Genomic DNA, 27,685 nt, shown 5'->3' with positions numbered 1-27,685 from the left:
CACTCCCCCACAAACAGCCCTGGTTCCTCAGAGCCTGCCTGTACATTCCTGAAGTAAACTTCAGAGAAAGAAATGATCGGGTTTCTGCACCCTTTCACTCACCGTGATGCGCCGTCAGGAGGCTGCTGTTGCCTCTGCCTTGTGAATTGGACCCCATGGCTGCTGTGGCACCCCTTCCGGCTGCCACCTGCATTTTTCAGCCAAACTGCAACTGCCGCTTTCAAGCAGGGCTATCCAAGGTGCATCCCCCTAATGAACTGCCTCTCTATTCCGTAGGAACACCATCGTACAGCCCCCCGGAATGGAACCACTTTGGCTGGTACTACGGCGAGGCAGCTACCGTCTGGTCCCTGGGCATCGTGCTGCACCAGATGGTCTGCGGGCAGCACCCGTTCCCGAAGGGCCGGAACATCAGCTGGGGCCAGCTGTCGCTCCCACAACGGCTCTCTCAAGGTGGATGCTCATCTCTGCGGCACGGGGGGAATAGCGGTGCTGGGAGACAGCAGCGGGCTCACGAGCATCCCGCTCTGGCAGCTGCCGAGGAGGTGGCACATGCCCCGCTCTCCTGCTCTCCTCCAAAACAAAGAATGGATGGGAAAGTTCAGGCACAGCTTGGAGCCGCCATGGCATGGCCTGGGCATGGCAATAGTGGGGCAAAGCGGACAGGAGCCTTCTGCAACTGACCGGCGCTTTCTGGTTTCTCCCCGCAGACTGCAAGGAACTCATCAGATGGTGTCTGTCCCTGCACTCCTTGGACAGGCCCTCATTAGAAGGCCTGTCGTGTGATCCTTGGCTGCAGGATATTCACCGTCCGTAGAAGAAGGGAGAGAGCCACAGGCACACTTTGATCCAGGGAGCCGGTAAGTTACAGCTCCACACGTGCCTTGGCAAGAAGAAGCCAAGAAACGCAGGCTTTTTTGCCCTGCCTGTATCGCTGCGCAGGGGTCGTCAGATGGGAACACGCAGCCCTTGTGCTGGAGCTGAGCTGCTCTTCCCAGCACTGGTGGCCGCCGTGCAAGCTGCTTTTGCTTGTCCTGCTTCACTGACAGCCGGGGCCCTGGGCGGGGCACTGACAGCCTGCTCTCAGCCGCAGGGAAGAAGGAGCCCCTGGAGAAGCTGTGCCAGGTGGGGCTGCTGCGTCTGGAGACATGGAGGATGACGTCAAGGATGACGAGCTCTTCCTCGACCTGGCCACCGGCAAGCTGAAGATGATGGGCTTTGATTCTGGCACCTTCTTCAAAGCCAGGCTCCACAGCGAATTTACAGATGAGTCCACACCCAGGGGGATGCTCCCAGATTTGGGCATTGCACGGCCTGGCCGGGAAGCAAAGGTTCCCCCCTTTGCTGGGGCGGATGCAACTAATTCTTCAGCCGGCTGCCAAGCTGCTTTTCGGCGGGGCGGGCGGGATGGGCTGGGGTGCTTACGAAATGGGAGTCGGCCCCTGGCCCTGCCAACAGCCCCCACCACCCACTGTTCCCCGGGCTGGGGCTGGGGCTGGGGCTGGGGCAGCCAGCCCGACACAAACAAGCCCCCATGGCAGGAGCAGAGGTGGCGCTCCAGGAGCTGTGCACGGGCTGCTTTGTTTTGCGGGAAAGGAAGGGCTCGGGCTGCTCCACTCCCCTTGTTTGCTTCGGGCTCGCCGTGCCTGTTGGGGGGCAGTGCAGGGGGGAAGGGAGAAAGCGTGGGCTTCCCTCGCCCGTGGGTGGGTTTTTCCCCAGCATGTAGGGAAGGTTGGGCCTTCCTCAGGCCCCCGACAGAGAGAAGATTTTTGACCTTTTTTCTTGTTTCTCCTTTTGGTCTGTAATCCCTTTTCATTAATTTGTTGTTTGTTTTTCTTCGAGGAAGCGTTGTAGGTGGTGTCCAGTCTGGATCGGGAAGTGCTTGGGACCAGCTGCGGCGTGGATGGGACGTGGCCTTGGAGAAGGCCGAGGACATCGCTTGGGAGCAGCTTTTCTTCCGGCGGCGGGTGGCGTGCGGTGGGTCCCCGTCTTCTTGGCACGGGTGGGATAAGGGCTTTTGGGAGATGGCAGCGAGCACAGGAGCATCCCGCTCTGGGCAGCTGCTGAGGAGGTGGATCTGCCACGGCTGGCTGCGGGTGGTGGCACGTGTCCTGCCATCCTGCTCTCCTGCCAAAGGCAGCAGGGACGGGCGGCTTCGGGCACCGCTCTGAGCACGGCCAGCACGGCCTGGGCACCGCGGGCGGCTGGGACAAGGGGGACAGCAGCCTTCACGTGACGGGCGGTTTCTGCTTTCTCTCCTTGCAGCCGGGCTCTGTGGATGCTGAGGCTGCTCTGGGCTCCGCCAGGGCTCTGCTGCGGCTCAGCACCGGGCCGGAAGAAGCCAAAGAAGAACCGGTGTGAGCTGCAGCAGAGACGTGCCCGAGCATTTCGGCAACGCAGCTCAAGCCTGCAGAGTGCACGCCTCCAGGGGAAAACATGACACCCCCCCCCCCGCCCCAAATAAACTTGTTCAATAACTTGTGAAATGAAATCAATGTGGGATGACCCCAAATGACGTTTCTCAGCTTGCTCAAGCTTTAGCTCAGCCCTTCTCTGAACAGTTCTCTGCCCCACCTGCCCTTTAGTTCACAAGTGCTCCCTCCCTCTTTTCCCCCAGTGAGTTGCCAGCTCAGGGTGGTCTCTGTCGCACTGTAGCCTTCCTTGATGCCCCTGACCACGAGGAGGAGGAGCGAGCCCCAGGTTTAGGGACTCATCCTGTCACTGGCAGAAGAACAGCAATGTCTCAGAGGTCCGGCGAGACCTGAGTGTCATTCAAGAGCTGCCCTCCAGGCCTCAGCTCTCCTCACTGTTAGCTTCCCACTGCCACTTTTCCTCGTCCTTGCAGCAGGATGAGCTCTGTGAATGCCCTTGACCCTCCCCACTCCTGCCAGCCCAGCCACCCAGCTCAGTTCGGCTTAAGCTGAAGCTTCTTTGTCTCCTCTGGCACGCCAGTGCAGTTCCCTCTGCGGGGAGCAGCAGCCCCAGAGCACAGCAGGCAACAGCGCAGGCCGCACCTGCACCAGCTCCCCTCCACGCGTGGCTGGGCTCTTGGTGGCAACTAAATGCTCCCTGTTTGCAGCTGTCACTGGAGGATGGCCCCAGGGCAGAGCCCAGCCGGGCTCCCACCGCATCCCCCGGAGCTTGGGGCAGACAGTGGTCCCAGAGCTGAGGTTAATGGTGCGCAGCCGGCGCTGCGGCTCGCAGTCAGTGTTTGCAAGTGTTGCCTTCTCACCTCCTGCAAGTTGTGGGGAAAACGAGCTGTGCGGCCGGGCCAGCACTGCCCCTCTGGGCAGTGACAAGGCTCAAGGTCTTTGCTGTTGCAGAGGAGCCGGCATTGAGCCTTAGCAGGGCCCGGCAGGTGCGGAGCCGGATCTCGCCTGCTGCCCGGGGCTCGCTGCCCGCCAACCGCCCCCACCCGCCGCGCTGCGTTCTGCAGGGATAGAAGGCTCTGTCTGCACAAGGGTTCCCATAATGTCTTTGTACCCGTGGCTGCGGAACGAGCACGGAGAGCGAAAGTGTCAGTCACGTTGCTTGTGCAACGCATCAAAGAAATGCGGTCGCCAGTCGGGCTATAACCAGAGACGTTTATTAAAAGTGTCGATAGCTTTTATAATCTTTTCACCATCGGGTTAGAATAGTGTGAGCCTGGATAGCCAATAGTAAAATTGTTAATAAGCTTGCTAACCAATAATAGTCGTGATCAAGTCCCTAACAGCAACATCAGACTTTTCTCCCAAAGATAAATGCTTGTGTAATACTTCTTTCTGCAAACTATTGTGCACCTGCTACTTGTTACATTTTTAAAAACTTTGTTCCATCTCTCCTGCCTTGACTGAATAGTCCTTGCTTTCTAACTAAACGCTCTGTGTTCTCCCAGTTGCAAGTTCCCGGTGTTTTCTTACTCTACTGGGTCTTTCTGACTAAGCACTGAAGTCAAGACTCAAAATGCGTAACACCTTCTTTTTCTAATTGAATCTCTTGATCACAACAACACTCCCCCACAAACAGCCCTGGTTCCTCAGAGCCTGCCTGTACATTCCCGAAGCAAACTTCAGAGAAAGAAATGATCGGGTTTCTGCACCCTTTCATTCACCGTGATGCGCCGTCAGGAGGCTGCTGTTGCCTCTGCCTTGTGAATTGGACCCCACGGCTGCTGTGGCACCCCTTCCGGCTGCCACCTGCATTTTTCAGCCAAACTGCAACTGCCGCTTTCAAGCAGGCCTATCCACGGTGCTTTCACGACAGCGAAGTCAGTCTTTTTGTCGCAGGCATAAGGATCAGCAGATACTGGAATGCCCACCACCCCTGAGCACTAAGGCGAGGAGAATGAAAGCCATACAGGCCACATTCACAGCGCTCAAACGCAGCCCTGTTGCTGGTGCTCTTGAAATAGAATCAGCTGACAGAGGCCAGCACAGAAATTGCCTCTGGAGTGTGGAATGAAACGAAAAACTCCACCGGGAGAAAGAGGAAGCAGAACTTCTGCACTCGCTTCATTGCTTCTTCCCAGCAGCAGGAGACGTGGATGTCCAGAGGTACGTGCCGCTGCTGCTGACCACAGTGAGAGCACAGCCTGCTGCCCAGTCCCAGCGGGAACCCCAGCCCAGCCCGGGGAGCTCCCGCAGCGTCGGCAGCTCAGCGGACGCGGTGCCGGGGCCGCAGCCCCGGGGACACGCCCGCCCATTGTGGGGCAGCGGCGCAGGCGCAATGTCCTGCGGCCCAAACTTGCTGCTGCTGCCACGCACGGCCCATCCTTCTCCCCCTCCTCCTCTCCCAGCACGGCGCAAATTGCACCTCGCGGGATGCTTCCCCGGAGGCTGCTCAGGCGCCCCGCTCCTCTTTCCACCTGAGCGTCACTGCGGAGGAATCTTTGGCGCGCTTCCGTAAGCCCGGGCCTCTGGCTTCGTGCTGAATCGGGGATGCAAACGGCCTTGTTAAGAAAGTCAAAAGCCAAGGGAACGGATTAGGAATTATTAGAAAAAACTACCCTTCTTCCAGGCAAGGTACACCAAGTCATTTCCCACATTTCTCCTTTGCAGATTCTTTCAGTCGTCTGCTCGGAGAGCTCCAGCTTCTTCTGGTGCTTCCCATGAACCGATTGTACTCTTGATTTGCGCACCAACGCACCAGATGTGCAAGCATCTACGCTGAACTCAGAAACCAACCGCCTCTGTCAGACCATTCTCACGTTCCAGGTCACTTGCAAGATGTCCACTGAGAGCTTGGAAGGATTAGCCCACAGCTCTCCACTTCTGGCTGCAGGCTCCGGAGATTCTTTCTCTCCATTCAGCCAGCCTAACAACTGCTGCTACCCCCTCCTCCTGTTTCCTTAGCCTAGAACAGTAACGACGGAAACCTTACCCACCGCACAACTCGCTAGCCCACCAGGAGGAGAAAGGACAAGTTGTCAAGCTCTCAAAACCTTGGTCCGGCTTTGCTGCAAGAGTCGTGCTGCACGCACAGTGTGGCAAGCCAAGAGAAGCTGCACGTGATGGCACATCTTGTGACAGGAGCTCGAGCAAGGTCTCCAGGAAAGGGTCTTGGAAAGAGCAGACATCACTGTGGGCAAGATTCTTGCAAAAGCAAAACAGCTTCCCAGAAGTGACATGCAAACGGAAAGAAACAGCCCAAGATGTTCCCGTATACTATTAATTGCTTCCCTTCTAGGCTCCCCTTTTCTGTCTTGCACTAGTTCTACCCCACCGTCATTCCAAACTGATCTTACCTAGAAGACCTAGGACTTAGCAAGTTTGAGACACTCTACAGTATCATTAGCTACACACAGTTTGCCTTCTCCCTGTTTGGCTTTGAAAGCAATGCTGGAGACACCAGAAGCCTGCCAACGGAAGATTTTAGAGCCCAGTGCATTGCTCGGCTCTGGCTTCTAGAGACAGGGCATGTGCTCCCATGGGACTGCACCCTCAGCAGTGACAATAGACAGCAGAAGCAACAAAGGTGATTCCCATGACACTGTCGCAGGGCTCAAGACTCCGTGTCTTGGCTTCACATGGCAAAGTTCACTGTCTGTTTGGACAGACTCAGCATCCAAACTAGTCTGCTTTTCTACCTGTGTCAATGAACAGCAGGAGAAGGAAACCAGCCTGCAGTTTCTTTGCAGAGAGGGCCTTTGCTCCCGGCTGAAAGTGCTGGATTGGCAGGGAGGAGGCAGACAGCTGAGAGCTGAGCTGCTCTATTGGACTGGCATCAGAACTCGGCAAAAAGAGTGTTTCCATTCTTTTCCTTGAATCCTCCTATCGGCAGTCTCCGATTTTCACCTGGAACCGGACAAGAAAATAGCAACAGCCCTGGCGACGAGGGCACCGCGCCGGGCACGGCCCCGCCGCTCCCACTGCCCACGCCGAGCGGCCGGGGAGCAGCGCTGCGCCCCGCAGGGGCCGCACGTCTCCCTCCTCACGTCCTGCTCTGCCCTCCCACGGGGCTGGCTCCGCCTGGCGCTGGCAGGCGCCTCATTCAGCACTTTGCTCTGCTCCAGGCAAAAAGTGCGGACAGCGCTTTGCTTGCTCGTGAGCAAGAGACCGCGGCGCGGGGCGAGCGAGCAGCAGGGGCAAGTTGCAAGACTGCCGCAAGGAAGAGTTACAATCTGGTGAAGAGGAAGCTAAACAAGACGGTGCGTGTGGCGCGGCTGCGGGAGGAAGAGATGCTCCGTGACTCCGCTTCGGCCCCGGAGCGCAGCGGCCCGTGCTGGCCCGGGGCGCGCGGGGCTCGGCCGCGGGGCGCGCGGCGGAAAAACGGACACCCGGGCAACAGACACACGGACACGCGGACAAACGCTCCCAGCGCTTCAGCGGCAGCGGCGGCAGCGGCAGCAGCGGCAGCAGCAGAAGAGCAACACAAAAGCAGCGGTTCTCCAGAGCCTCCGCGTTCCTTCTCCTGCTCCTCCTCTCCTTCTCCCAGCGTCCCGCATCCCCTGTCCCGCTCTCCCTTCAGTGCTCCACCCCCTCCGCCCCTTCCGCGGCCTCCCTCTCCCCATGCCAGGCCGGGCCATGCGCCCGGCCCGCCCGCGGCCCCGGGCGGGGCTGCGCCCTCCCCGCCCCCGGGCGTCCCGCCGCGGTCTCGCCTCCGCCCGGCTCTTGCCGTACTGGCGGTGGCGCTGCTGGGCGGGCATCAGTGCCTGCCTCTTGGGCAGCATTGCCAGCCTCTGGCTCCGGCTGGTCCGACTCCGGCCCCGGCCCCAGGCCCGCCTCCGACTCCGACTCCGGCCCCGGCCCCGGCCCCGGCCCCGGCCCCGGCCCCGGCCCCGGCCCCGGCCCCGGCCCCGGCTCCTCCCGGGACCCGCCGCGGACACAGACGGCGCGGCCGCTCCCGCCGCGTCCGCGGCGTCTTCCCCGGTCCGAGCTCTTCCCCTCGGCAGCGCGGCCCCCGCCCCCGAGCTGCCGGTGTCCCCTTCGAAAGAGGCAACATCTGGGGATACCCGGCCCGGGGCGGTTGAGGAGCGGCCGCGGGCCGTTTCTGGCGCCGGGCCGAGCGCTGACAGCCGCGTGTCGCCGGCAGGGAAGGCGCAGCAGGGCCTGACGGAGCGCTACCGGGTGGGCTCGCTGCTGGGGCGCGGCGGCTTCGGCAGCGTGTTCGCGGCGACGCGGCTCTCGGACGGCGCCCCGGTGAGTGGCGGGGCCGGCGGCGGGCGCAGGAGGAGGGGGGGCGGAGGAGGAGGAGGGCGCAGGAGAAGGAGGATGGGGCTCGGCAGGGCGGGCGGCGAGCTCAACCCGCTGCTTCCCTTGGCTTGCAGGTGGCCATCAAACGGGTGCCACGGAACCGCATCCGTCATTGGGGCGAGCTGGTGAGTGAGCGGGGGGAGGAGGGGGGTGGTGGGCAGCGGGAGAAGCCGGGGCGTGACGGGCGGGGATAAGCCGAGGCCCGGGAGGGTGGAAGGCGGCAGGACGCCTCGGGGGAGAGCGGGCGTGGGGGCAGCGGAGGGCGCAGAGCATCCCGGGCTGGGCGAGGGCCTTCCCGAGCCCTGGCACGGCATCAGCCCCACTGACGGCATCGTGCTCCTCCCGCAGCCCAACGGCACCAGCGCACCACTCGAGGTCGTGCTGCTGGACAAGGTGTCCACCGGCTTCCCTGGTGTGGTGCAGCTCCTCGAGTGGCTCGAGCTCCCCAACAACGTGGTGCTGGTGATGGAGCGGCCGGAGCACTCTCAGGACCTGCTTCGTTTTATTCGAGAGCGGGGCTTCCTGTCAGAGGAGGTGGCACGGGAGCTCTTCCGCCAGGTCCTGGAGGCCGTGCGGCACTGCACCAGCTGCGGGGTCCTTCACAGGGACCTGAAACCAGAGAACATCCTGGTTGACCTGGCCACCGGCCAGGCCAAATTGATTGACTTTGGCTGCGGCACCCACCTGCAAGACACAGCCTACACCCGCTTTGCAGGTGAGTCCCCGCCGGGGTAGGCTCCCGGTGCCGGCATCTCGCGGCCCAGCCTGGCTGTGGCAGCGGGGATTCTCCCTTTTGATGCCAGGACCGAGTGTTCAGCCCAGTTGCTTTTGAGTGTGGGTGGCCAGGGGGCCATCTTCCAGCGCTGCTGGCAGCCTTCGCCAGCCACTCTGCCCAGGACTGGCGCTGGGGCTGGGGCAGCCAGCGTGACAAAAACACACCCGTGGGTGGGGGTAGCAGAGAGGGTGGGGCCAGAAGCTGTGCACCCGCCGGTTTGGTGTGCAGGCGAGAAAGGGCTTGGACTGCTCAGCTTGCCTGGTTTGCCTTGGCTTCAGAATGTTTTTTGGGGCAATGCAGGCAGGCAGGGTGAAGGCATGGTTTTTCCCCCCCGGCACTGAGCGGGTTTTCCCTTTGCGTGGAATGCTCGGGCCTTGCCAGGGCTTCCGCTGCCCTCTTGCGACACCGGTGGCTTCTTTTACAACCCACAGTTTGTCCGCAAGTCACAGGCGCTGGCGAGAGGGCAGCGGGTCACGCCGCGTGCCACTGGTGCGGCCCCCGCGTGCCCAGGGATGCTGGGGCGAGGCTCCGGGAGCAGGCAGCATCCCCCTAATGAACTGCCTCTCTATTCCGTAGGAACACCATCGTACAGCCCCCCGGAATGGAACCACTTTGGCTGGTACTACGGCGAGGCAGCTACCGTCTGGTCCCTGGGCATCGTGCTGCACCAGATGGTCTGCGGGCAGCACCCGTTCCCGAAGGGCCGGAACATCAGCTGGGGCCAGCTGTCGCTCCCACAACGGCTCTCTCAAGGTGGATGCTCATCTCTGCGGCACGGGGGGAATAGCGGTGCTGGGAGACAGCAGCGGGCTCACGAGCATCCCGCTCTGGCAGCTGCCGAGGAGGTGGCACATGCCCCGCTCTCCTGCTCTCCTCCAAAACAAAGAATGGATGGGAAAGTTCAGGCACAGCTTGGAGCCGCCATGGCATGGCCTGGGCATGGCAATAGTGGGGCAAAGCGGACAGGAGCCTTCTGCAACTGACCGGCGCTTTCTGGTTTCTCCCCGCAGACTGCAAGGAACTCATCAGATGGTGTCTGTCCCTGCACTCCTTGGACAGGCCCTCATTAGAAGACCTGTCGTGTGATCCTTGGCTGCAGGATATTCACCATCCGTAGAAGAAGGGAGAGAGCCACAGGCACACTTTGATCCAGGGAGCCGGTAAGTTACAGCTCCACACGTGCCTTGGCAAGAAGAAGCCAAGAAACGCAGGCTTTTTTGCCCTGCCTGTATCGCTGCGCAGGGGTCGTCAGATGGGAACACGCAGCCCTTGTGCTGGAGCTGAGCTGCTCTTCCCAGCACTGGTGGCCGCCGTGCAAGCTGCTTTTGCTTGTCCTGCTTCACTGACAGCCGGGGCCCTGGGCGGGGCACTGACAGCCTGCTCTCAGCCGCAGGGAAGAAGGAGCCCCTGGAGAAGCTGTGCCAGGTGGGGCTGCTGCGTCTGGAGACATGGAGGACGACGTCAAGGATGACGAGCTCTTCCTCGACCTGGCCACCGGCAAGCTGAAGATGATGGGCTTTGATTCTGGCACCTTCTTCAAAGCCAGGCTCCACAGCGAATTTACAGATGAGTCCACACCCAGGGGGATGCTCCCAGATTTGGGCATTGCACGGCCTGGCCGGGAAGCAAAGGTTCCCCCCTTTGCTGGGGCGGATGCAACTAATTCTTCAGCCGGCTGCCAAGCTGCTTTTCGGCGGGGCGGGCGGGATGGGCTGGGGTGCTTACGAAATGGGAGTCGGCCCCTGGCCCTGCCAACAGCCCCCACCACCCACTGTTCCCCGGGCTGGGGCTGGGGCTGGGGCTGGGGCAGCCAGCCCGACACAAACAAGCCCCCATGGCAGGAGCAGAGGTGGCGCTCCAGGAGCTGTGCACGGGCTGCTTTGTTTTGCGGGAAAGGAAGGGCTCGGGCTGCTCCACTCCCCTTGTTTGCTTCGGGCTCGCCGTGCCTGTTGGGGGGCAGTGCAGGGGGGAAGGGAGAAAGCGTGGGCTTCCCTCGCCCGTGGGTGGGTTTTTCCCCAGCATGTAGGGAAGGTTGGGCCTTCCTCAGGCCCCCGACAGAGAGAAGATTTTTGACCTTTTTTCTTGTTTCTCCTTTTGGTCTGTAATCCCTTTTCATTAATTTGTTGTTTGTTTTTCTTCGAGGAAGCGTTGTAGGTGGTGTCCAGTCTGGATCGGGAAGTGCTTGGGACCAGCTGCGGCGTGGATGGGACGTGGCCTTGGAGAAGGCCGAGGACATCGCTTGGGAGCAGCTTTTCTTCCGGCGGCGGGTGGCGTGCGGTGGGTCCCCGTCTTCTTGGCACGGGTGGGATAAGGGCTTTTGGGAGATGGCAGCGAGCACAGGAGCATCCCGCTCTGGGCAGCTGCTGAGGAGGTGGATCTGCCACGGCTGGCTGCGGGTGGTGGCACGTGTCCTGCCATCCTGCTCTCCTGCCAAAGGCAGCAGGGACGGGCGGCTTCGGGCACCGCTCTGAGCACGGCCAGCACGGCCTGGGCACCGCGGGCGGCTGGGACAAGGGGGACAGCAGCCTTCACGTGACGGGCGGTTTCTGCTTTCTCTCCTTGCAGCCGGGCTCTGTGGATGCTGAGGCTGCTCTGGGCTCCGCCAGGGCTCTGCTGCGGCTCAGCACCGGGCCGGAAGAAGCCAAAGAAGAACCGGTGTGAGCTGCAGCAGAGACGTGCCCGAGCATTTCGGCAACGCAGCTCAAGCCTGCAGAGTGCACGCCTCCAGGGGAAAACATGACACCCCCCCCCCGCCCCAAATAAACTTGTTCAATAACTTGTGAAATGAAATCAATGTGGGATGACCCCAAATGACGTTTCTCAGCTTGCTCAAGCTTTAGCTCAGCCCTTCTCTGAACAGTTCTCTGCCCCACCTGCCCTTTAGTTCACAAGTGCTCCCTCCCTCTTTTCCCCCAGTGAGTTGCCAGCTCAGGGTGGTCTCTGTCGCACTGTAGCCTTCCTTGATGCCCCTGACCACGAGGAGGAGGAGCGAGCCCCAGGTTTAGGGACTCATCCTGTCACTGGCAGAAGAACAGCAATGTCTCAGAGGTCCGGCGAGACCTGAGTGTCATTCAAGAGCTGCCCTCCAGGCCTCAGCTCTCCTCACTGTTAGCTTCCCACTGCCACTTTTCCTCGTCCTTGCAGCAGGATGAGCTCTGTGAATGCCCTTGACCCTCCCCACTCCTGCCAGCCCAGCCACCCAGCTCAGTTCGGCTTAAGCTGAAGCTTCTTTGTCTCCTCTGGCACGCCAGTGCAGTTCCCTCTGCGGGGAGCAGCAGCCCCAGAGCACAGCAGGCAACAGCGCAGGCCGCACCTGCACCAGCTCCCCTCCACGCGTGGCTGGGCTCTTGGTGGCAACTAAATGCTCCCTGTTTGCAGCTGTCACTGGAGGATGGCCCCAGGGCAGAGCCCAGCCGGGCTCCCACCGCATCCCCCGGAGCTTGGGGCAGACAGTGGTCCCAGAGCTGAGGTTAATGGTGCGCAGCCGGCGCTGCGGCTCGCAGTCAGTGTTTGCAAGTGTTGCCTTCTCACCTCCTGCAAGTTGTGGGGAAAACGAGCTGTGCGGCCGGGCCAGCACTGCCCCTCTGGGCAGTGACAAGGCTCAAGGTCTTTGCTGTTGCAGAGGAGCCGGCATTGAGCCTTAGCAGGGCCCGGCAGGTGCGGAGCCGGATCTCGCCTGCTGCCCGGGGCTCGCTGCCCGCCAACCGCCCCCACCCGCCGCGCTGCGTTCTGCAGGGATAGAAGGCTCTGTCTGCACAAGGGTTCCCATAATGTCTTTGTACCCGTGGCTGCGGAACGAGCACGGAGAGCGAAAGTGTCAGTCACGTTGCTTGTGCAACGCATCAAAGAAATGCGGTCGCCAGTCGGGCTATAACCAGAGACGTTTATTAAAAGTGTCGATAGCTTTTATAATCTTTTCACCATCGGGTTAGAATAGTGTGAGCCTGGATAGCCAATAGTAAAATTGTTAATAAGCTTGCTAACCAATAATAGTCGTGATCAAGTCCCTAACAGCAACATCAGACTTTTCTCCCAAAGATAAATGCTTGTGTAATACTTCTTTCTGCAAACTATTGTGCACCTGCTACTTGTTACATTTTTAAAAACTTTGTTCCATCTCTCCTGCCTTGACTGAATAGTCCTTGCTTTCTAACTAAACGCTCTGTGTTCTCCCAGTTGCAAGTTCCCGGTGTTTTCTTACTCTACTGGGTCTTTCTGACTAAGCACTGAAGTCAAGACTCAAAATGCGTAACACCTTCTTTTTCTAATTGAATCTCTTGATCACAACAACACTCCCCCACAAACAGCCCTGGTTCCTCAGAGCCTGCCTGTACATTCCCGAAGCAAACTTCAGAGAAAGAAATGATCGGGTTTCTGCACCCTTTCATTCACCGTGATGCGCCGTCAGGAGGCTGCTGTTGCCTCTGCCTTGTGAATTGGACCCCACGGCTGCTGTGGCACCCCTTCCGGCTGCCACCTGCATTTTTCAGCCAAACTGCAACTGCCGCTTTCAAGCAGGCCTATCCACGGTGCTTTCACGACAGCGAAGTCAGTCTTTTTGTCGCAGGCATAAGGATCAGCAGATACTGGAATGCCCACCACCCCTGAGCACTAAGGCGAGGAGAATGAAAGCCATACAGGCCACATTCACAGCGCTCAAACGCAGCCCTGTTGCTGGTGCTCTTGAAATAGAATCAGCTGACAGAGGCCAGCACAGAAATTGCCTCTGGAGTGTGGAATGAAACGAAAAACTCCACCGGGAGAAAGAGGAAGCAGAACTTCTGCACTCGCTTCATTGCTTCTTCCCAGCAGCAGGAGACGTGGATGTCCAGAGGTACGTGCCGCTGCTGCTGACCACAGTGAGAGCACAGCCTGCTGCCCAGTCCCAGCGGGAACCCCAGCCCAGCCCGGGGAGCTCCCGCAGCGTCGGCAGCTCAGCGGACGCGGTGCCGGGGCCGCAGCCCCGGGGACACGCCCGCCCATTGTGGGGCAGCGGCGCAGGCGCAATGTCCTGCGGCCCAAACTTGCTGCTGCTGCCACGCACGGCCCATCCTTCTCCCCCTCCTCCTCTCCCAGCACGGCGCAAATTGCACCTCGCGGGATGCTTCCCCGGAGGCTGCTCAGGCGCCCCGCTCCTCTTTCCACCTGAGCGTCACTGCGGAGGAATCTTTGGCGCGCTTCCGTAAGCCCGGGCCTCTGGCTTCGTGCTGAATCGGGGATGCAAACGGCCTTGTTAAGAAAGTCAAAAGCCAAGGGAACGGATTAGGAATTATTAGAAAAAACTACCCTTCTTCCAGGCAAGGTACACCAAGTCATTTCCCACATTTCTCCTTTGCAGATTCTTTCAGTCGTCTGCTCGGAGAGCTCCAGCTTCTTCTGGTGCTTCCCATGAACCGATTGTACTCTTGATTTGCGCACCAACGCACCAGATGTGCAAGCATCTACGCTGAACTCAGAAACCAACCGCCTCTGTCAGACCATTCTCACGTTCCAGGTCACTTGCAAGATGTCCACTGAGAGCTTGGAAGGATTAGCCCACAGCTCTCCACTTCTGGCTGCAGGCTCCGGAGATTCTTTCTCTCCATTCAGCCAGCCTAACAACTGCTGCTACCCCCTCCTCCTGTTTCCTTAGCCTAGAACAGTAACGACGGAAACCTTACCCACCGCACAACTCGCTAGCCCACCAGGAGGAGAAAGGACAAGTTGTCAAGCTCTCAAAACCTTGGTCCGGCTTTGCTGCAAGAGTCGTGCTGCACGCACAGTGTGGCAAGCCAAGAGAAGCTGCACGTGATGGCACATCTTGTGACAGGAGCTCGAGCAAGGTCTCCAGGAAAGGGTCTTGGAAAGAGCAGACATCACTGTGGGCAAGATTCTTGCAAAAGCAAAACAGCTTCCCAGAAGTGACATGCAAACGGAAAGAAACAGCCCAAGATGTTCCCGTATACTATTAATTGCTTCCCTTCTAGGCTCCCCTTTTCTGTCTTGCACTAGTTCTACCCCACCGTCATTCCAAACTGATCTTACCTAGAAGACCTAGGACTTAGCAAGTTTGAGACACTCTACAGTATCATTAGCTACACACAGTTTGCCTTCTCCCTGTTTGGCTTTGAAAGCAATGCTGGAGACACCAGAAGCCTGCCAACGGAAGATTTTAGAGCCCAGTGCATTGCTCGGCTCTGGCTTCTAGAGACAGGGCATGTGCTCCCATGGGACTGCACCCTCAGCAGTGACAATAGACAGCAGAAGCAACAAAGGTGATTCCCATGACACTGTCGCAGGGCTCAAGACTCCGTGTCTTGGCTTCACATGGCAAAGTTCACTGTCTGTTTGGACAGACTCAGCATCCAAACTAGTCTGCTTTTCTACCTGTGTCAATGAACAGCAGGAGAAGGAAACCAGCCTGCAGTTTCTTTGCAGAGAGGGCCTTTGCTCCCGGCTGAAAGTGCTGGATTGGCAGGGAGGAGGCAGACAGCTGAGAGCTGAGCTGCTCTATTGGACTGGCATCAGAACTCGGCAAAAAGAGTGTTTCCATTCTTTTCCTTGAATCCTCCTATCGGCAGTCTCCGATTTTCACCTGGAACCGGACAAGAAAATAGCAACAGCCCTGGCGACGAGGGCACCGCGCCGGGCACGGCCCCGCCGCTCCCACTGCCCACGCCGAGCGGCCGGGGAGCAGCGCTGCGCCCCGCAGGGGCCGCACGTCTCCCTCCTCACGTCCTGCTCTGCCCTCCCACGGGGCTGGCTCCGCCTGGCGCTGGCAGGCGCCTCATTCAGCACTTTGCTCTGCTCCAGGCAAAAAGTGCGGACAGCGCTTTGCTTGCTCGTGAGCAAGAGACCGCGGCGCGGGGCGAGCGAGCAGCAGGGGCAAGTTGCAAGACTGCCGCAAGGAAGAGTTACAATCTGGTGAAGAGGAAGCTAAACAAGACGGTGCGTGTGGCGCGGCTGCGGGAGGAAGAGATGCTCCGTGACTCCGCTTCGGCCCCGGAGCGCAGCGGCCCGTGCTGGCCCGGGGCGCGCGGGGCTCGGCCGCGGGGCGCGCGGCGGAAAAACGGACACCCGGGCAACAGACACACGGACACGCGGACAAACGCTCCCAGCGCTTCAGCGGCAGCGGCGGCAGCGGCAGCAGCGGCAGCAGCAGAAGAGCAACACAAAAGCAGCGGTTCTCCAGAGCCTCCGCGTTCCTTCTCCTGCTCCTCCTCTCCTTCTCCCAGCGTCCCGCATCCCCTGTCCCGCTCTCCCTTCAGTGCTCCACCCCCTCCGCCCCTTCCGCGGCCTCCCTCTCCCCATGCCAGGCCGGGCCATGCGCCCGGCCCGCCCGCGGCCCCGGGCGGGGCTGCGCCCTCCCCGCCCCCGGGCGTCCCGCCGCGGTCTCGCCTCCGCCCGGCTCTTGCCGTACTGGCGGTGGCGCTGCTGGGCGGGCATCAGTGCCTGCCTCTTGGGCAGCATTGCCAGCCTCTGGCTCCGGCTGGTCCGACTCCGGCCCCGGCCCCAGGCCCGCCTCCGACTCCGACTCCGGCCCCGGCCCCGGCCCCGGCCCCGGCCCCGGCCCCGGCCCCGGCCCCGGCTCCTCCCGGGACCCGCCGCGGACACAGACGGCGCGGCCGCTCCCGCCGCGTCCGCGGCGTCTTCCCCGGTCCGAGCTCTTCCCCTCGGCAGCGCGGCCCCCGCCCCCGAGCTGCCGGTGTCCCCTTCGAAAGAGGCAACATCTGGGGATACCCGGCCCGGGGCGGTTGAGGAGCGGCCGCGGGCCGTTTCTGGAGCCGGGCCGAGCGCTGACAGCCGCGTGTCGCCGGCAGGGAAGGCGCAGCAGGGCCTGACGGAGCGCTACCGGGTGGGCTCGCTGCTGGGGCGCGGCGGCTTCGGCAGCGTGTTCGCGGCGACGCGGCTCTCGGACGGCGCCCCGGTGAGTGGCGGGGCCGGCGGCGGGCGCAGGAGGAGGGGGGGCGGAGGAGGAGGAGGGCGCAGGAGAAGGAGGATGGGGCTCGGCAGGGCGGGCGGCGAGCTCAACCCGCTGCTTCCCTTGGCTTGCAGGTGGCCATCAAACGGGTGCCACGGAACCGCATCCGTCATTGGGGCGAGCTGGTGAGTGAGCGGGGGGAGGAGGGGGGTGGTGGGCAGCGGGAGAAGCCGGGGCGTGACGGGCGGGGATAAGCCGAGGCCCGGGAGGGTGGAAGGCGGCAGGACGCCTCGGGGGAGAGCGGGCGTGGGGGGCAGCGGAGGGCGCAGAGCATCCCGGGCTGGGCGAGGGCCTTCCCGAGCCCTGGCACGGCATCAGCCCCACTGACGGCATCGTGCTCCTCCCGCAGCCCAACGGCACCAGCGCACCACACGAGGTCGTGCTGCTGGACAAGGTGTCCACCGGCTTCCCTGGTGTGGTGCAGCTCCTCGAGTGGCTCGAGCTCCCCAACAACGTGGTGCTGGTGATGGAGCGGCCGGAGCACTCTCAGGACCTGCTTCGTTTTATTCGAGAGCGGGGCTTCCTGTCAGAGGAGGTGGCACGGGAGCTCTTCCGCCAGGTCCTGGAGGCCGTGCGGCACTGCACCAGCTGCGGGGTCCTTCACAGGGACCTGAAACCAGAGAACATCCTGGTTGACCTGGCCACCGGCCAGGCCAAATTGATTGACTTTGGCTGCGGCACCCACCTGCAAGACACAGCCTACACCCGCTTTGCAGGTGAGTCCCCGCCGGGGTAGGCTCCCGGTGCCGGCATCTCGCGGCCCAGCCTGGCTGTGGCAGCGGGGATTCTCCCTTTTGATGCCAGGACCGAGTGTTCAGCCCAGTTGCTTTTGAGTGTGGGTGGCCAGGGGGCCATCTTCCAGCGCTGCTGGCAGCCTTCGCCAGCCACTCTGCCCAGGACTGGCGCTGGGGCTGGGGCAGCCAGCGTGACAAAAACACACCCGTGGGTGGGGGTAGCAGAGAGGGTGGGGCCAGAAGCTGTGCACCCGCCGGTTTGGTGTGCAGGTGAGAAAGGGCTTGGACTGCTCAGCTTGCCTGGTTTGCCTTGGCTTCAGAATGTTTTTTGGGGCAATGCAGGCAGGCAGGGTGAAGGCATGGTTTTTCCCCCCCGGCACTGAGCGGGTTTTCCCTTTGCGTGGAATGCTCGGGCCTTGCCAGGGCTTCCGCTGCCCTCTTGCGACACCGGTGGCTTCTTTTACAACCCACAGTTTGTCCGCAAGTCACAGGCGCTGGCGAGAGGGCAGCGGGTCACGCCGCGTGCCACTGGTGCGGCCCCCGCGTGCCCAGGGATGCTGGGGCGAGGCTCCGGGAGCAGGCAGCATCCCCCTAATGAACTGCCTCTCTATTCCGTAGGAACACCATCGTACAGCCCCCCGGAATGGAACCACTTTGGCTGGTACTACGGCGAGGCAGCTACCGTCTGGTCCCTGGGCATCGTGCTGCACCAGATGGTCTGCGGGCAGCACCCGTTCCCGAAGGGCCGGAACATCAGCTGGGGCCAGCTGTCGCTCCCACAACGGCTCTCTCAAGGTGGATGCTCATCTCTGCGGCACGGGGGGAATAGCGGTGCTGGGAGACAGCAGCGGGCTCACGAGCATCCCGCTCTGGCAGCTGCCGAGGAGGTGGCACATGCCCCGCTCTCCTGCTCTCCTCCAAAACAAAGAATGGATGGGAAAGTTCAGGCACAGCTTGGAGCCGCCATGGCATGGCCTGGGCATGGCAATAGTGGGGCAAAGCGGACAGGAGCCTTCTGCAACTGACCGGCGCTTTCTGGTTTCTCCCCGCAGACTGCAAGGAACTCATCAGATGGTGTCTGTCCCTGCACTCCTTGGACAGGCCCTCATTAGAAGACCTGTCGTGTGATCCTTGGCTGCAGGATATTCACCATCCGTAGAAGAAGGGAGAGAGCCACAGGCACACTTTGATCCAGGGAGCCGGTAAGTTACAGCTCCACACGTGCCTTGGCAAGAAGAAGCCAAGAAACGCAGGCTTTTTTGCCCTGCCTGTATCGCTGCGCAGGGGTCGTCAGATGGGAACACGCAGCCCTTGTGCTGGAGCTGAGCTGCTCTTCCCAGCACTGGTGGCCGCCGTGCAAGCTGCTTTTGCTTGTCCTGCTTCACTGACAGCCGGGGCCCTGGGCGGGGCACTGACAGCCTGCTCTCAGCCGCAGGGAAGAAGGAGCCCCTGGAGAAGCTGTGCCAGGTGGGGCTGCTGCGTCTGGAGACATGGAGGACGACGTCAAGGATGACGAGCTCTTCCTCGACCTGGCCACCGGCAAGCTGAAGATGATGGGCTTTGATTCTGGCACCTTCTTCAAAGCCAGGCTCCACAGCGAATTTACAGATGAGTCCACACCCAGGGGGATGCTCCCAGATTTGGGCATTGCACGGCCTGGCCGGGAAGCAAAGGTTCCCCCCTTTGCTGGGGCGGATGCAACTAATTCTTCAGCCGGCTGCCAAGCTGCTTTTCGGCGGGGCGGGCGGGATGGGCTGGGGTGCTTACGAAATGGGAGTCGGCCCCTGGCCCTGCCAACAGCCCCCACCACCCACTGTTCCCCGGGCTGGGGCTGGGGCTGGGGCTGGGGCAGCCAGCCCGACACAAACAAGCCCCCATGGCAGGAGCAGAGGTGGCGCTCCAGGAGCTGTGCACGGGCTGCTTTGTTTTGCGGGAAAGGAAGGGCTCGGGCTGCTCCACTCCCCTTGTTTGCTTCGGGCTCGCCGTGCCTGTTGGGGGGCAGTGCAGGGGGGAAGGGAGAAAGCGTGGGCTTCCCTCGCCCGTGGGTGGGTTTTTCCCCAGCATGTAGGGAAGGTTGGGCCTTCCTCAGGCCCCCGACAGAGAGAAGATTTTTGACCTTTTTTCTTGTTTCTCCTTTTGGTCTGTAATCCCTTTTCATTAATTTGTTGTTTGTTTTTCTTCGAGGAAGCGTTGTAGGTGGTGTCCAGTCTGGATCGGGAAGTGCTTGGGACCAGCTGCGGCGTGGATGGGACGTGGCCTTGGAGAAGGCCGAGGACATCGCTTGGGAGCAGCTTTTCTTCCGGCGGCGGGTGGCGTGCGGTGGGTCCCCGTCTTCTTGGCACGGGTGGGATAAGGGCTTTTGGGAGATGGCAGCGAGCACAGGAGCATCCCGCTCTGGGCAGCTGCTGAGGAGGTGGATCTGCCACGGCTGGCTGCGGGTGGTGGCACGTGTCCTGCCATCCTGCTCTCCTGCCAAAGGCAGCAGGGACGGGCGGCTTCGGGCACCGCTCTGAGCACGGCCAGCACGGCCTGGGCACCGCGGGCGGCTGGGACAAGGGGGACAGCAGCCTTCACGTGACGGGCGGTTTCTGCTTTCTCTCCTTGCAGCCGGGCTCTGTGGATGCTGAGGCTGCTCTGGGCTCCGCCAGGGCTCTGCTGCGGCTCAGCACCGGGCCGGAAGAAGCCAAAGAAGAACCGGTGTGAGCTGCAGCAGAGACGTGCCCGAGCATTTCGGCAACGCAGCTCAAGCCTGCAGAGTGCACGCCTCCAGGGGAAAACATGACACCCCCCCCCCGCCCCAAATAAACTTGTTCAATAACTTGTGAAATGAAATCAATGTGGGATGACCCCAAATGACGTTTCTCAGCTTGCTCAAGCTTTAGCTCAGCCCTTCTCTGAACAGTTCTCTGCCCCACCTGCCCTTTAGTTCACAAGTGCTCCCTCCCTCTTTTCCCCCAGTGAGTTGCCAGCTCAGGGTGGTCTCTGTCGCACTGTAGCCTTCCTTGATGCCCCTGACCACGAGGAGGAGGAGCGAGCCCCAGGTTTAGGGACTCATCCTGTCACTGGCAGAAGAACAGCAATGTCTCAGAGGTCCGGCGAGACCTGAGTGTCATTCAAGAGCTGCCCTCCAGGCCTCAGCTCTCCTCACTGTTAGCTTCCCACTGCCACTTTTCCTCGTCCTTGCAGCAGGATGAGCTCTGTGAATGCCCTTGACCCTCCCCACTCCTGCCAGCCCAGCCACCCAGCTCAGTTCGGCTTAAGCTGAAGCTTCTTTGTCTCCTCTGGCACGCCAGTGCAGTTCCCTCTGCGGGGAGCAGCAGCCCCAGAGCACAGCAGGCAACAGCGCAGGCCGCACCTGCACCAGCTCCCCTCCACGCGTGGCTGGGCTCTTGGTGGCAACTAAATGCTCCCTGTTTGCAGCTGTCACTGGAGGATGGCCCCAGGGCAGAGCCCAGCCGGGCTCCCACCGCATCCCCCGGAGCTTGGGGCAGACAGTGGTCCCAGAGCTGAGGTTAATGGTGCGCAGCCGGCGCTGCGGCTCGCAGTCAGTGTTTGCAAGTGTTGCCTTCTCACCTCCTGCAAGTTGTGGGGAAAACGAGCTGTGCGGCCGGGCCAGCACTGCCCCTCTGGGCAGTGACAAGGCTCAAGGTCTTTGCTGTTGCAGAGGAGCCGGCATTGAGCCTTAGCAGGGCCCGGCAGGTGCGGAGCCGGATCTCGCCTGCTGCCCGGGGCTCGCTGCCCGCCAACCGCCCCCACCCGCCGCGCTGCGTTCTGCAGGGATAGAAGGCTCTGTCTGCACAAGGGTTCCCATAATGTCTTTGTACCCGTGGCTGCGGAACGAGCACGGAGAGCGAAAGTGTCAGTCACGTTGCTTGTGCAACGCATCAAAGAAATGCGGTCGCCAGTCGGGCTATAACCAGAGACGTTTATTAAAAGTGTCGATAGCTTTTATAATCTTTTCACCATCGGGTTAGAATAGTGTGAGCCTGGATAGCCAATAGTAAAATTGTTAATAAGCTTGCTAACCAATAATAGTCGTGATCAAGTCCCTAACAGCAACATCAGACTTTTCTCCCAAAGATAAATGCTTGTGTAATACTTCTTTCTGCAAACTATTGTGCACCTGCTACTTGTTACATTTTTAAAAACTTTGTTCCATCTCTCCTGCCTTGACTGAATAGTCCTTGCTTTCTAACGAAACGCTCTGTGTTCTCCCAGTTGCAAGTTCCCGGTGTTTTCTTACTCTACTGGGTCTTTCTGACTAAGCACTGAAGTCAAGACTCAAAATGCGTAACACCTTCTTTTTCTAATTGAATCTCTTGATCACAACAACACTCCCCCACAAACAGCCCTGGTTCCTCAGAGCCTGCCTGTACATTCCCGAAGCAAACTTCAGAGAAAGAAATGATCGGGTTTCTGCACCCTTTCATTCACCGTGATGCGCCGTCAGGAGGCTGCTGTTGCCTCTGCCTTGTGAATTGGACCCCACGGCTGCTGTGGCACCCCTTCCGGCTGCCACCTGCATTTTTCAGCCAAACTGCAACTGCCGCTTTCAAGCAGGCCTATCCACGGTGCTTTCACGACAGCGAAGTCAGTCTTTTTGTCGCAGGCATAAGGATCAGCAGATACTGGAATGCCCACCACCCCTGAGCACTAAGGCGAGGAGAATGAAAGCCATACAGGCCACATTCACAGCGCTCAAACGCAGCCCTGTTGCTGGTGCTCTTGAAATAGAATCAGCTGACAGAGGCCAGCACAGAAATTGCCTCTGGAGTGTGGAATGAAACGAAAAACTCCACCGGGAGAAAGAGGAAGCAGAACTTCTGCACTCGCTTCATTGCTTCTTCCCAGCAGCAGGAGACGTGGATGTCCAGAGGTACGTGCCGCTGCTGCTGACCACAGTGAGAGCACAGCCTGCTGCCCAGTCCCAGCGGGAACCCCAGCCCAGCCCGGGGAGCTCCCGCAGCGTCGGCAGCTCAGCGGACGCGGTGCCGGGGCCGCAGCCCCGGGGACACGCCCGCCCATTGTGGGGCAGCGGCGCAGGCGCAATGTCCTGCGGCCCAAACTTGCTGCTGCTGCCACGCACGGCCCATCCTTCTCCCCCTCCTCCTCTCCCAGCACGGCGCAAATTGCACCTCGCGGGATGCTTCCCCGGAGGCTGCTCAGGCGCCCCGCTCCTCTTTCCACCTGAGCGTCACTGCGGAGGAATCTTTGGCGCGCTTCCGTAAGCCCGGGCCTCTGGCTTCGTGCTGAATCGGGGATGCAAACGGCCTTGTTAAGAAAGTCAAAAGCCAAGGGAACGGATTAGGAATTATTAGAAAAAACTACCCTTCTTCCAGGCAAGGTACACCAAGTCATTTCCCACATTTCTCCTTTGCAGATTCTTTCAGTCGTCTGCTCGGAGAGCTCCAGCTTCTTCTGGTGCTTCCCATGAACCGATTGTACTCTTGATTTGCGCACCAACGCACCAGATGTGCAAGCATCTACGCTGAACTCAGAAACCAACCGCCTCTGTCAGACCATTCTCACGTTCCAGGTCACTTGCAAGATGTCCACTGAGAGCTTGGAAGGATTAGCCCACAGCTCTCCACTTCTGGCTGCAGGCTCCGGAGATTCTTTCTCTCCATTCAGCCAGCCTAACAACTGCTGCTACCCCCTCCTCCTGTTTCCTTAGCCTAGAACAGTAACGACGGAAACCTTACCCACCGCACAACTCGCTAGCCCACCAGGAGGAGAAAGGACAAGTTGTCAAGCTCTCAAAACCTTGGTCCGGCTTTGCTGCAAGAGTCGTGCTGCACGCACAGTGTGGCAAGCCAAGAGAAGCTGCACGTGATGGCACATCTTGTGACAGGAGCTCGAGCAAGGTCTCCAGGAAAGGGTCTTGGAAAGAGCAGACATCACTGTGGGCAAGATTCTTGCAAAAGCAAAACAGCTTCCCAGAAGTGACATGCAAACGGAAAGAAACAGCCCAAGATGTTCCCGTATACTATTAATTGCTTCCCTTCTAGGCTCCCCTTTTCTGTCTTGCACTAGTTCTACCCCACCGTCATTCCAAACTGATCTTACCTAGAAGACCTAGGACTTAGCAAGTTTGAGACACTCTACAGTATCATTAGCTACACACAGTTTGCCTTCTCCCTGTTTGGCTTTGAAAGCAATGCTGGAGACACCAGAAGCCTGCCAACGGAAGATTTTAGAGCCCAGTGCATTGCTCGGCTCTGGCTTCTAGAGACAGGGCATGTGCTCCCATGGGACTGCACCCTCAGCAGTGACAATAGACAGCAGAAGCAACAAAGGTGATTCCCATGACACTGTCGCAGGGCTCAAGACTCCGTGTCTTGGCTTCACATGGCAAAGTTCACTGTCTGTTTGGACAGACTCAGCATCCAAACTAGTCTGCTTTTCTACCTGTGTCAATGAACAGCAGGAGAAGGAAACCAGCCTGCAGTTTCTTTGCAGAGAGGGCCTTTGCTCCCGGCTGAAAGTGCTGGATTGGCAGGGAGGAGGCAGACAGCTGAGAGCTGAGCTGCTCTATTGGACTGGCATCAGAACTCGGCAAAAAGAGTGTTTCCATTCTTTTCCTTGAATCCTCCTATCGGCAGTCTCCGATTTTCACCTGGAACCGGACAAGAAAATAGCAACAGCCCTGGCGACGAGGGCACCGCGCCGGGCACGGCCCCGCCGCTCCCACTGCCCACGCCGAGCGGCCGGGGAGCAGCGCTGCGCCCCGCAGGGGCCGCACGTCTCCCTCCTCACGTCCTGCTCTGCCCTCCCACGGGGCTGGCTCTGCCTGGCGCTGGCAGGCGCCTCATTCAGCACTTTGCTCTGCTCCAGGCAAAAAGTGCGGACAGCGCTTTGCTTGCTCGTGAGCAAGAGACCGCGGCACGGGGCGAGCGAGCAGCAGGGGCAAGTTGCAAGACTGCCGCAAGGAAGAGTTACAATCTGGTGAAGAGGAAGCTAAACAAGACGGTGCGTGTGGCGCGGCTGCGGGAGGAAGAGATGCTCCGTGACTCCGCTTCGGCCCCGGAGCGCAGCGGCCCGTGCTGGCCCGGGGCGCGCGGGGCTCGGCCGCGGGGCGCGCGGCGGAAAAACGGACACCCGGGCAACAGACACACGGACACGCGGACAAACGCTCCCAGCGCTTCAGCGGCAGCGGCGGCAGCGGCAGCAGCGGCAGCAGCAGAAGAGCAACACAAAAGCAGCGGTTCTCCAGAGCCTCCGCGTTCCTTCTCCTGCTCCTCCTCTCCTTCTCCCAGCGTCCCCGCATCCCCTGTCCCGCTCTCCCTTCAGTGCTCCACCCCCTCCGCCCCTTCCGCGGCCTCCCTCTCCCCATGCCAGGCCGGGCCATGCGCCCGGCCCGCCCGCGGCCCCGGGCGGGGCTGCGCCCTCCCCGCCCCCGGGCGTCCCGCCGCGGTCTCGCCTCCGCCCGGCTCTTGCCGTACTGGCGGTGGCGCTGCTGGGCGGGCATCAGTGCCTGCCTCTTGGGCAGCATTGCCAGCCTCTGGCTCCGGCTGGTCCGACTCCGGCCCCGGCCCCAGGCCCGCCTCCGACTCCGACTCCGGCCCCGGCCCCGGCCCCGGCCCCGGCCCCGGCCCCGGCCCCGGCCCCGGCTCCTCCCGGGACCCGCCGCGGACACAGACGGCGCGGCCGCTCCCGCCGCGTCCGCGGCGTCTTCCCCGGTCCGAGCTCTTCCCCTCGGCAGCGCGGCCCCCGCCCCCGAGCTGCCGGTGTCCCCTTCGAAAGAGGCAACATCTGGGGATACCCGGCCCGGGGCGGTTGAGGAGCGGCCGCGGGCCGTTTCTGGCGCCGGGCCGAGCGCTGACAGCCGCGTGTCGCCGGCAGGGAAGGCGCAGCAGGGCCTGACGGAGCGCTACCGGGTGGGCTCGCTGCTGGGGCGCGGCGGCTTCGGCAGCGTGTTCGCGGCGACGCGGCTCTCGGACGGCGCCCCGGTGAGTGGCGGGGCCGGCGGCGGGCGCAGGAGGAGGGGGGGCGGAGGAGGAGGAGGGCGCAGGAGAAGGAGGATGGGGCTCGGCAGGGCGGGCGGCGAGCTCAACCCGCTGCTTCCCTTGGCTTGCAGGTGGCCATCAAACGGGTGCCACGGAACCGCATCCGTCATTGGGGCGAGCTGGTGAGTGAGCGGGGGGAGGAGGGGGGTGGTGGGCAGCGGGAGAAGCCGGGGCGTGACGGGCGGGGATAAGCCGAGGCCCGGGAGGGTGGAAGGCGGCAGGACGCCTCGGGGGAGAGCGGGCGTGGGGGCAGCGGAGGGCGCAGAGCATCCCGGGCTGGGCGAGGGCCTTCCCGAGCCCTGGCACGGCATCAGCCCCACTGACGGCATCGTGCTCCTCCCGCAGCCCAACGGCACCAGCGCACCACTCGAGGTCGTGCTGCTGGACAAGGTGTCCACCGGCTTCCCTGGTGTGGTGCAGCTCCTCGAGTGGCTCGAGCTCCCCAACAACGTGGTGCTGGTGATGGAGCGGCCGGAGCACTCTCAGGACCTGCTTCGTTTTATTCGAGAGCGGGGCTTCCTGTCAGAGGAGGTGGCACGGGAGCTCTTCCGCCAGGTCCTGGAGGCCGTGCGGCACTGCACCAGCTGCGGGGTCCTTCACAGGGACCTGAAACCAGAGAACATCCTGGTTGACCTGGCCACCGGCCAGGCCAAATTGATTGACTTTGGCTGCGGCACCCACCTGCAAGACACAGCCTACACCCGCTTTGCAGGTGAGTCCCCGCCGGGGTAGGCTCCCGGTGCCGGCATCTCGCGGCCCAGCCTGGCTGTGGCAGCGGGGATTCTCCCTTTTGATGCCAGGACCGAGTGTTCAGCCCAGTTGCTTTTGAGTGTGGGTGGCCAGGGGGCCATCTTCCAGCGCTGCTGGCAGCCTTCGCCAGCCACTCTGCCCAGGACTGGCGCTGGGGCTGGGGCAGCCAGCGTGACAAAAACACACCCGTGGGTGGGGGTAGCAGAGAGGGTGGGGCCAGAAGCTGTGCACCCGCCGGTTTGGTGTGCAGGTGAGAAAGGGCTTGGACTGCTCAGCTTGCCTGGTTTGCCTTGGCTTCAGAATGTTTTTTGGGGCAATGCAGGCAGGCAGGGTGAAGGCATGGTTTTTCCCCCCCGGCACTGAGCGGGTTTTCCCTTTGCGTGGAATGCTCGGGCCTTGCCAGGGCTTCCGCTGCCCTCTTGCGACACCGGTGGCTTCTTTTACAACCCACAGTTTGTCCGCAAGTCACAGGCGCTGGCGAGAGGGCAGCGGGTCACGCCGCGTGCCACTGGTGCGGCCCCCGCGTGCCCAGGGATGCTGGGGCGAGGCTCCGGGAGCAGGCAGCATCCCCCTAATGAACTGCCTCTCTATTCCGTAGGAACACCATCGTACAGCCCCCCGGAATGGAACCACTTTGGCTGGTACTACGGCGAGGCAGCTACCGTCTGGTCCCTGGGCATCGTGCTGCACCAGATGGTCTGCGGGCAGCACCCGTTCCCGAAGGGCCGGAACATCAGCTGGGGCCAGCTGTCGCTCCCACAACGGCTCTCTCAAGGTGGATGCTCATCTCTGCGGCACGGGGGGAATAGCGGTGCTGGGAGACAGCAGCGGGCTCACGAGCATCCCGCTCTGGCAGCTGCCGAGGAGGTGGCACATGCCCCGCTCTCCTGCTCTCCTCCAAAACAAAGAATGGATGGGAAAGTTCAGGCACAGCTTGGAGCCGCCATGGCATGGCCTGGGCATGGCAATAGTGGGGCAAAGCGGACAGGAGCCTTCTGCAACTGACCGGCGCTTTCTGGTTTCTCCCCGCAGACTGCAAGGAACTCATCAGATGGTGTCTGTCCCTGCACTCCTTGGACAGGCCCTCATTAGAAGACCTGTCGTGTGATCCTTGGCTGCAGGATATTCACCATCCGTAGAAGAAGGGAGAGAGCCACAGGCACACTTTGATCCAGGGAGCCGGTAAGTTACAGCTCCACACGTGCCTTGGCAAGAAGAAGCTAAGAAACGCAGGCTTTTTTGCCCTGCCTGTATCGCTGCGCAGGGGTCGTCAGATGGGAACACGCAGCCCTTGTGCTGGAGCTGAGCTGCTCTTCCCAGCACTGGTGGCCGCCGTGCAAGCTGCTTTTGCTTGTCCTGCTTCACTGACAGCCGGGGCCCTGGGCGGGGCACTGACAGCCTGCTCTCAGCCGCAGGGAAGAAGGAGCCCCTGGAGAAGCTGTGCCAGGTGGGGCTGCTGCGTCTGGAGACATGGAGGACGACGTCAAGGATGACGAGCTCTTCCTCGACCTGGCCACCGGCAAGCTGAAGATGATGGGCTTTGATTCTGGCACCTTCTTCAAAGCCAGGCTCCACAGCGAATTTACAGATGAGTCCACACCCAGGGGGATGCTCCCAGATTTGGGCATTGCACGGCCTGGCCGGGAAGCAAAGGTTCCCCCCTTTGCTGGGGCGGATGCAACTAATTCTTCAGCCGGCTGCCAAGCTGCTTTTCGGCGGGGCGGGCGGGATGGGCTGGGGTGCTTACGAAATGGGAGTCGGCCCCTGGCCCTGCCAACAGCCCCCAC

At 61.3% G+C, this 27,685-nt stretch overlaps 3 protein-coding genes and 1 long non-coding RNA gene across 4 annotated transcripts; all 4 read left to right on the top strand.

The window, feature by feature from the left end:
- The first annotated feature begins 827 nt into the window (after positions 1-827).
- On the top strand, positions 828-2,305 carry LOC125333291. The gene is made up of 4 exons (XR_007206826.1): positions 828-860; positions 1,088-1,703; positions 1,843-1,977; positions 2,266-2,305. It is a non-coding gene; the product is annotated as an uncharacterized LOC125333291 (long non-coding RNA).
- Positions 2,306-3,471: 1,166 nt separating this feature from the next.
- On the top strand, positions 3,472-9,931 carry LOC125333367 (serine/threonine-protein kinase pim-1-like). Its single transcript, XM_048319232.1, has 11 exons — positions 3,472-3,517; positions 4,511-4,560; positions 4,778-4,883; positions 6,262-6,401; positions 6,494-6,699; positions 7,373-7,619; positions 7,748-7,798; positions 8,022-8,388; positions 9,025-9,201; positions 9,459-9,608; positions 9,836-9,931. The coding sequence occupies exons 1-10, from the start codon at positions 3,472-3,474 to the stop codon at positions 9,563-9,565; spliced, it is 1,497 nt and encodes a 498-aa protein (XP_048175189.1). The 3' UTR covers positions 9,566-9,608; positions 9,836-9,931.
- A 2,287-nt stretch (positions 9,932-12,218) lies between these two features.
- Positions 12,219-18,667, top strand: LOC125333366 (serine/threonine-protein kinase pim-1-like). The gene is made up of 11 exons (XM_048319231.1): positions 12,219-12,264; positions 13,258-13,307; positions 13,525-13,630; positions 15,009-15,148; positions 15,241-15,446; positions 16,108-16,354; positions 16,483-16,533; positions 16,758-17,124; positions 17,761-17,937; positions 18,195-18,344; positions 18,572-18,667. Exons 1-10 carry the CDS (start codon positions 12,219-12,221, stop codon positions 18,299-18,301), a joined length of 1,497 nt encoding a protein of 498 aa, XP_048175188.1. The 3' UTR covers positions 18,302-18,344; positions 18,572-18,667.
- Positions 18,668-20,954: 2,287 nt separating this feature from the next.
- Positions 20,955-27,403, top strand: LOC125333365 (serine/threonine-protein kinase pim-1-like). The gene is made up of 11 exons (XM_048319230.1): positions 20,955-21,000; positions 21,994-22,043; positions 22,261-22,366; positions 23,745-23,884; positions 23,977-24,182; positions 24,845-25,091; positions 25,220-25,270; positions 25,494-25,860; positions 26,497-26,673; positions 26,931-27,080; positions 27,308-27,403. Exons 1-10 carry the CDS (start codon positions 20,955-20,957, stop codon positions 27,035-27,037), a joined length of 1,497 nt encoding a protein of 498 aa, XP_048175187.1. The 3' UTR covers positions 27,038-27,080; positions 27,308-27,403.
- The last annotated feature ends 282 nt before the right edge of the window (positions 27,404-27,685 follow it).

The sequence above is a fragment of the Corvus hawaiiensis genome, chromosome 14 (genome assembly GCF_020740725.1).
Source record: "Corvus hawaiiensis isolate bCorHaw1 chromosome 14, bCorHaw1.pri.cur, whole genome shotgun sequence".
NCBI lineage: Eukaryota > Metazoa > Chordata > Aves > Passeriformes > Corvidae > Corvus > Corvus hawaiiensis.
This window is presented reverse-complemented; position numbering and strand designations above follow the sequence as displayed.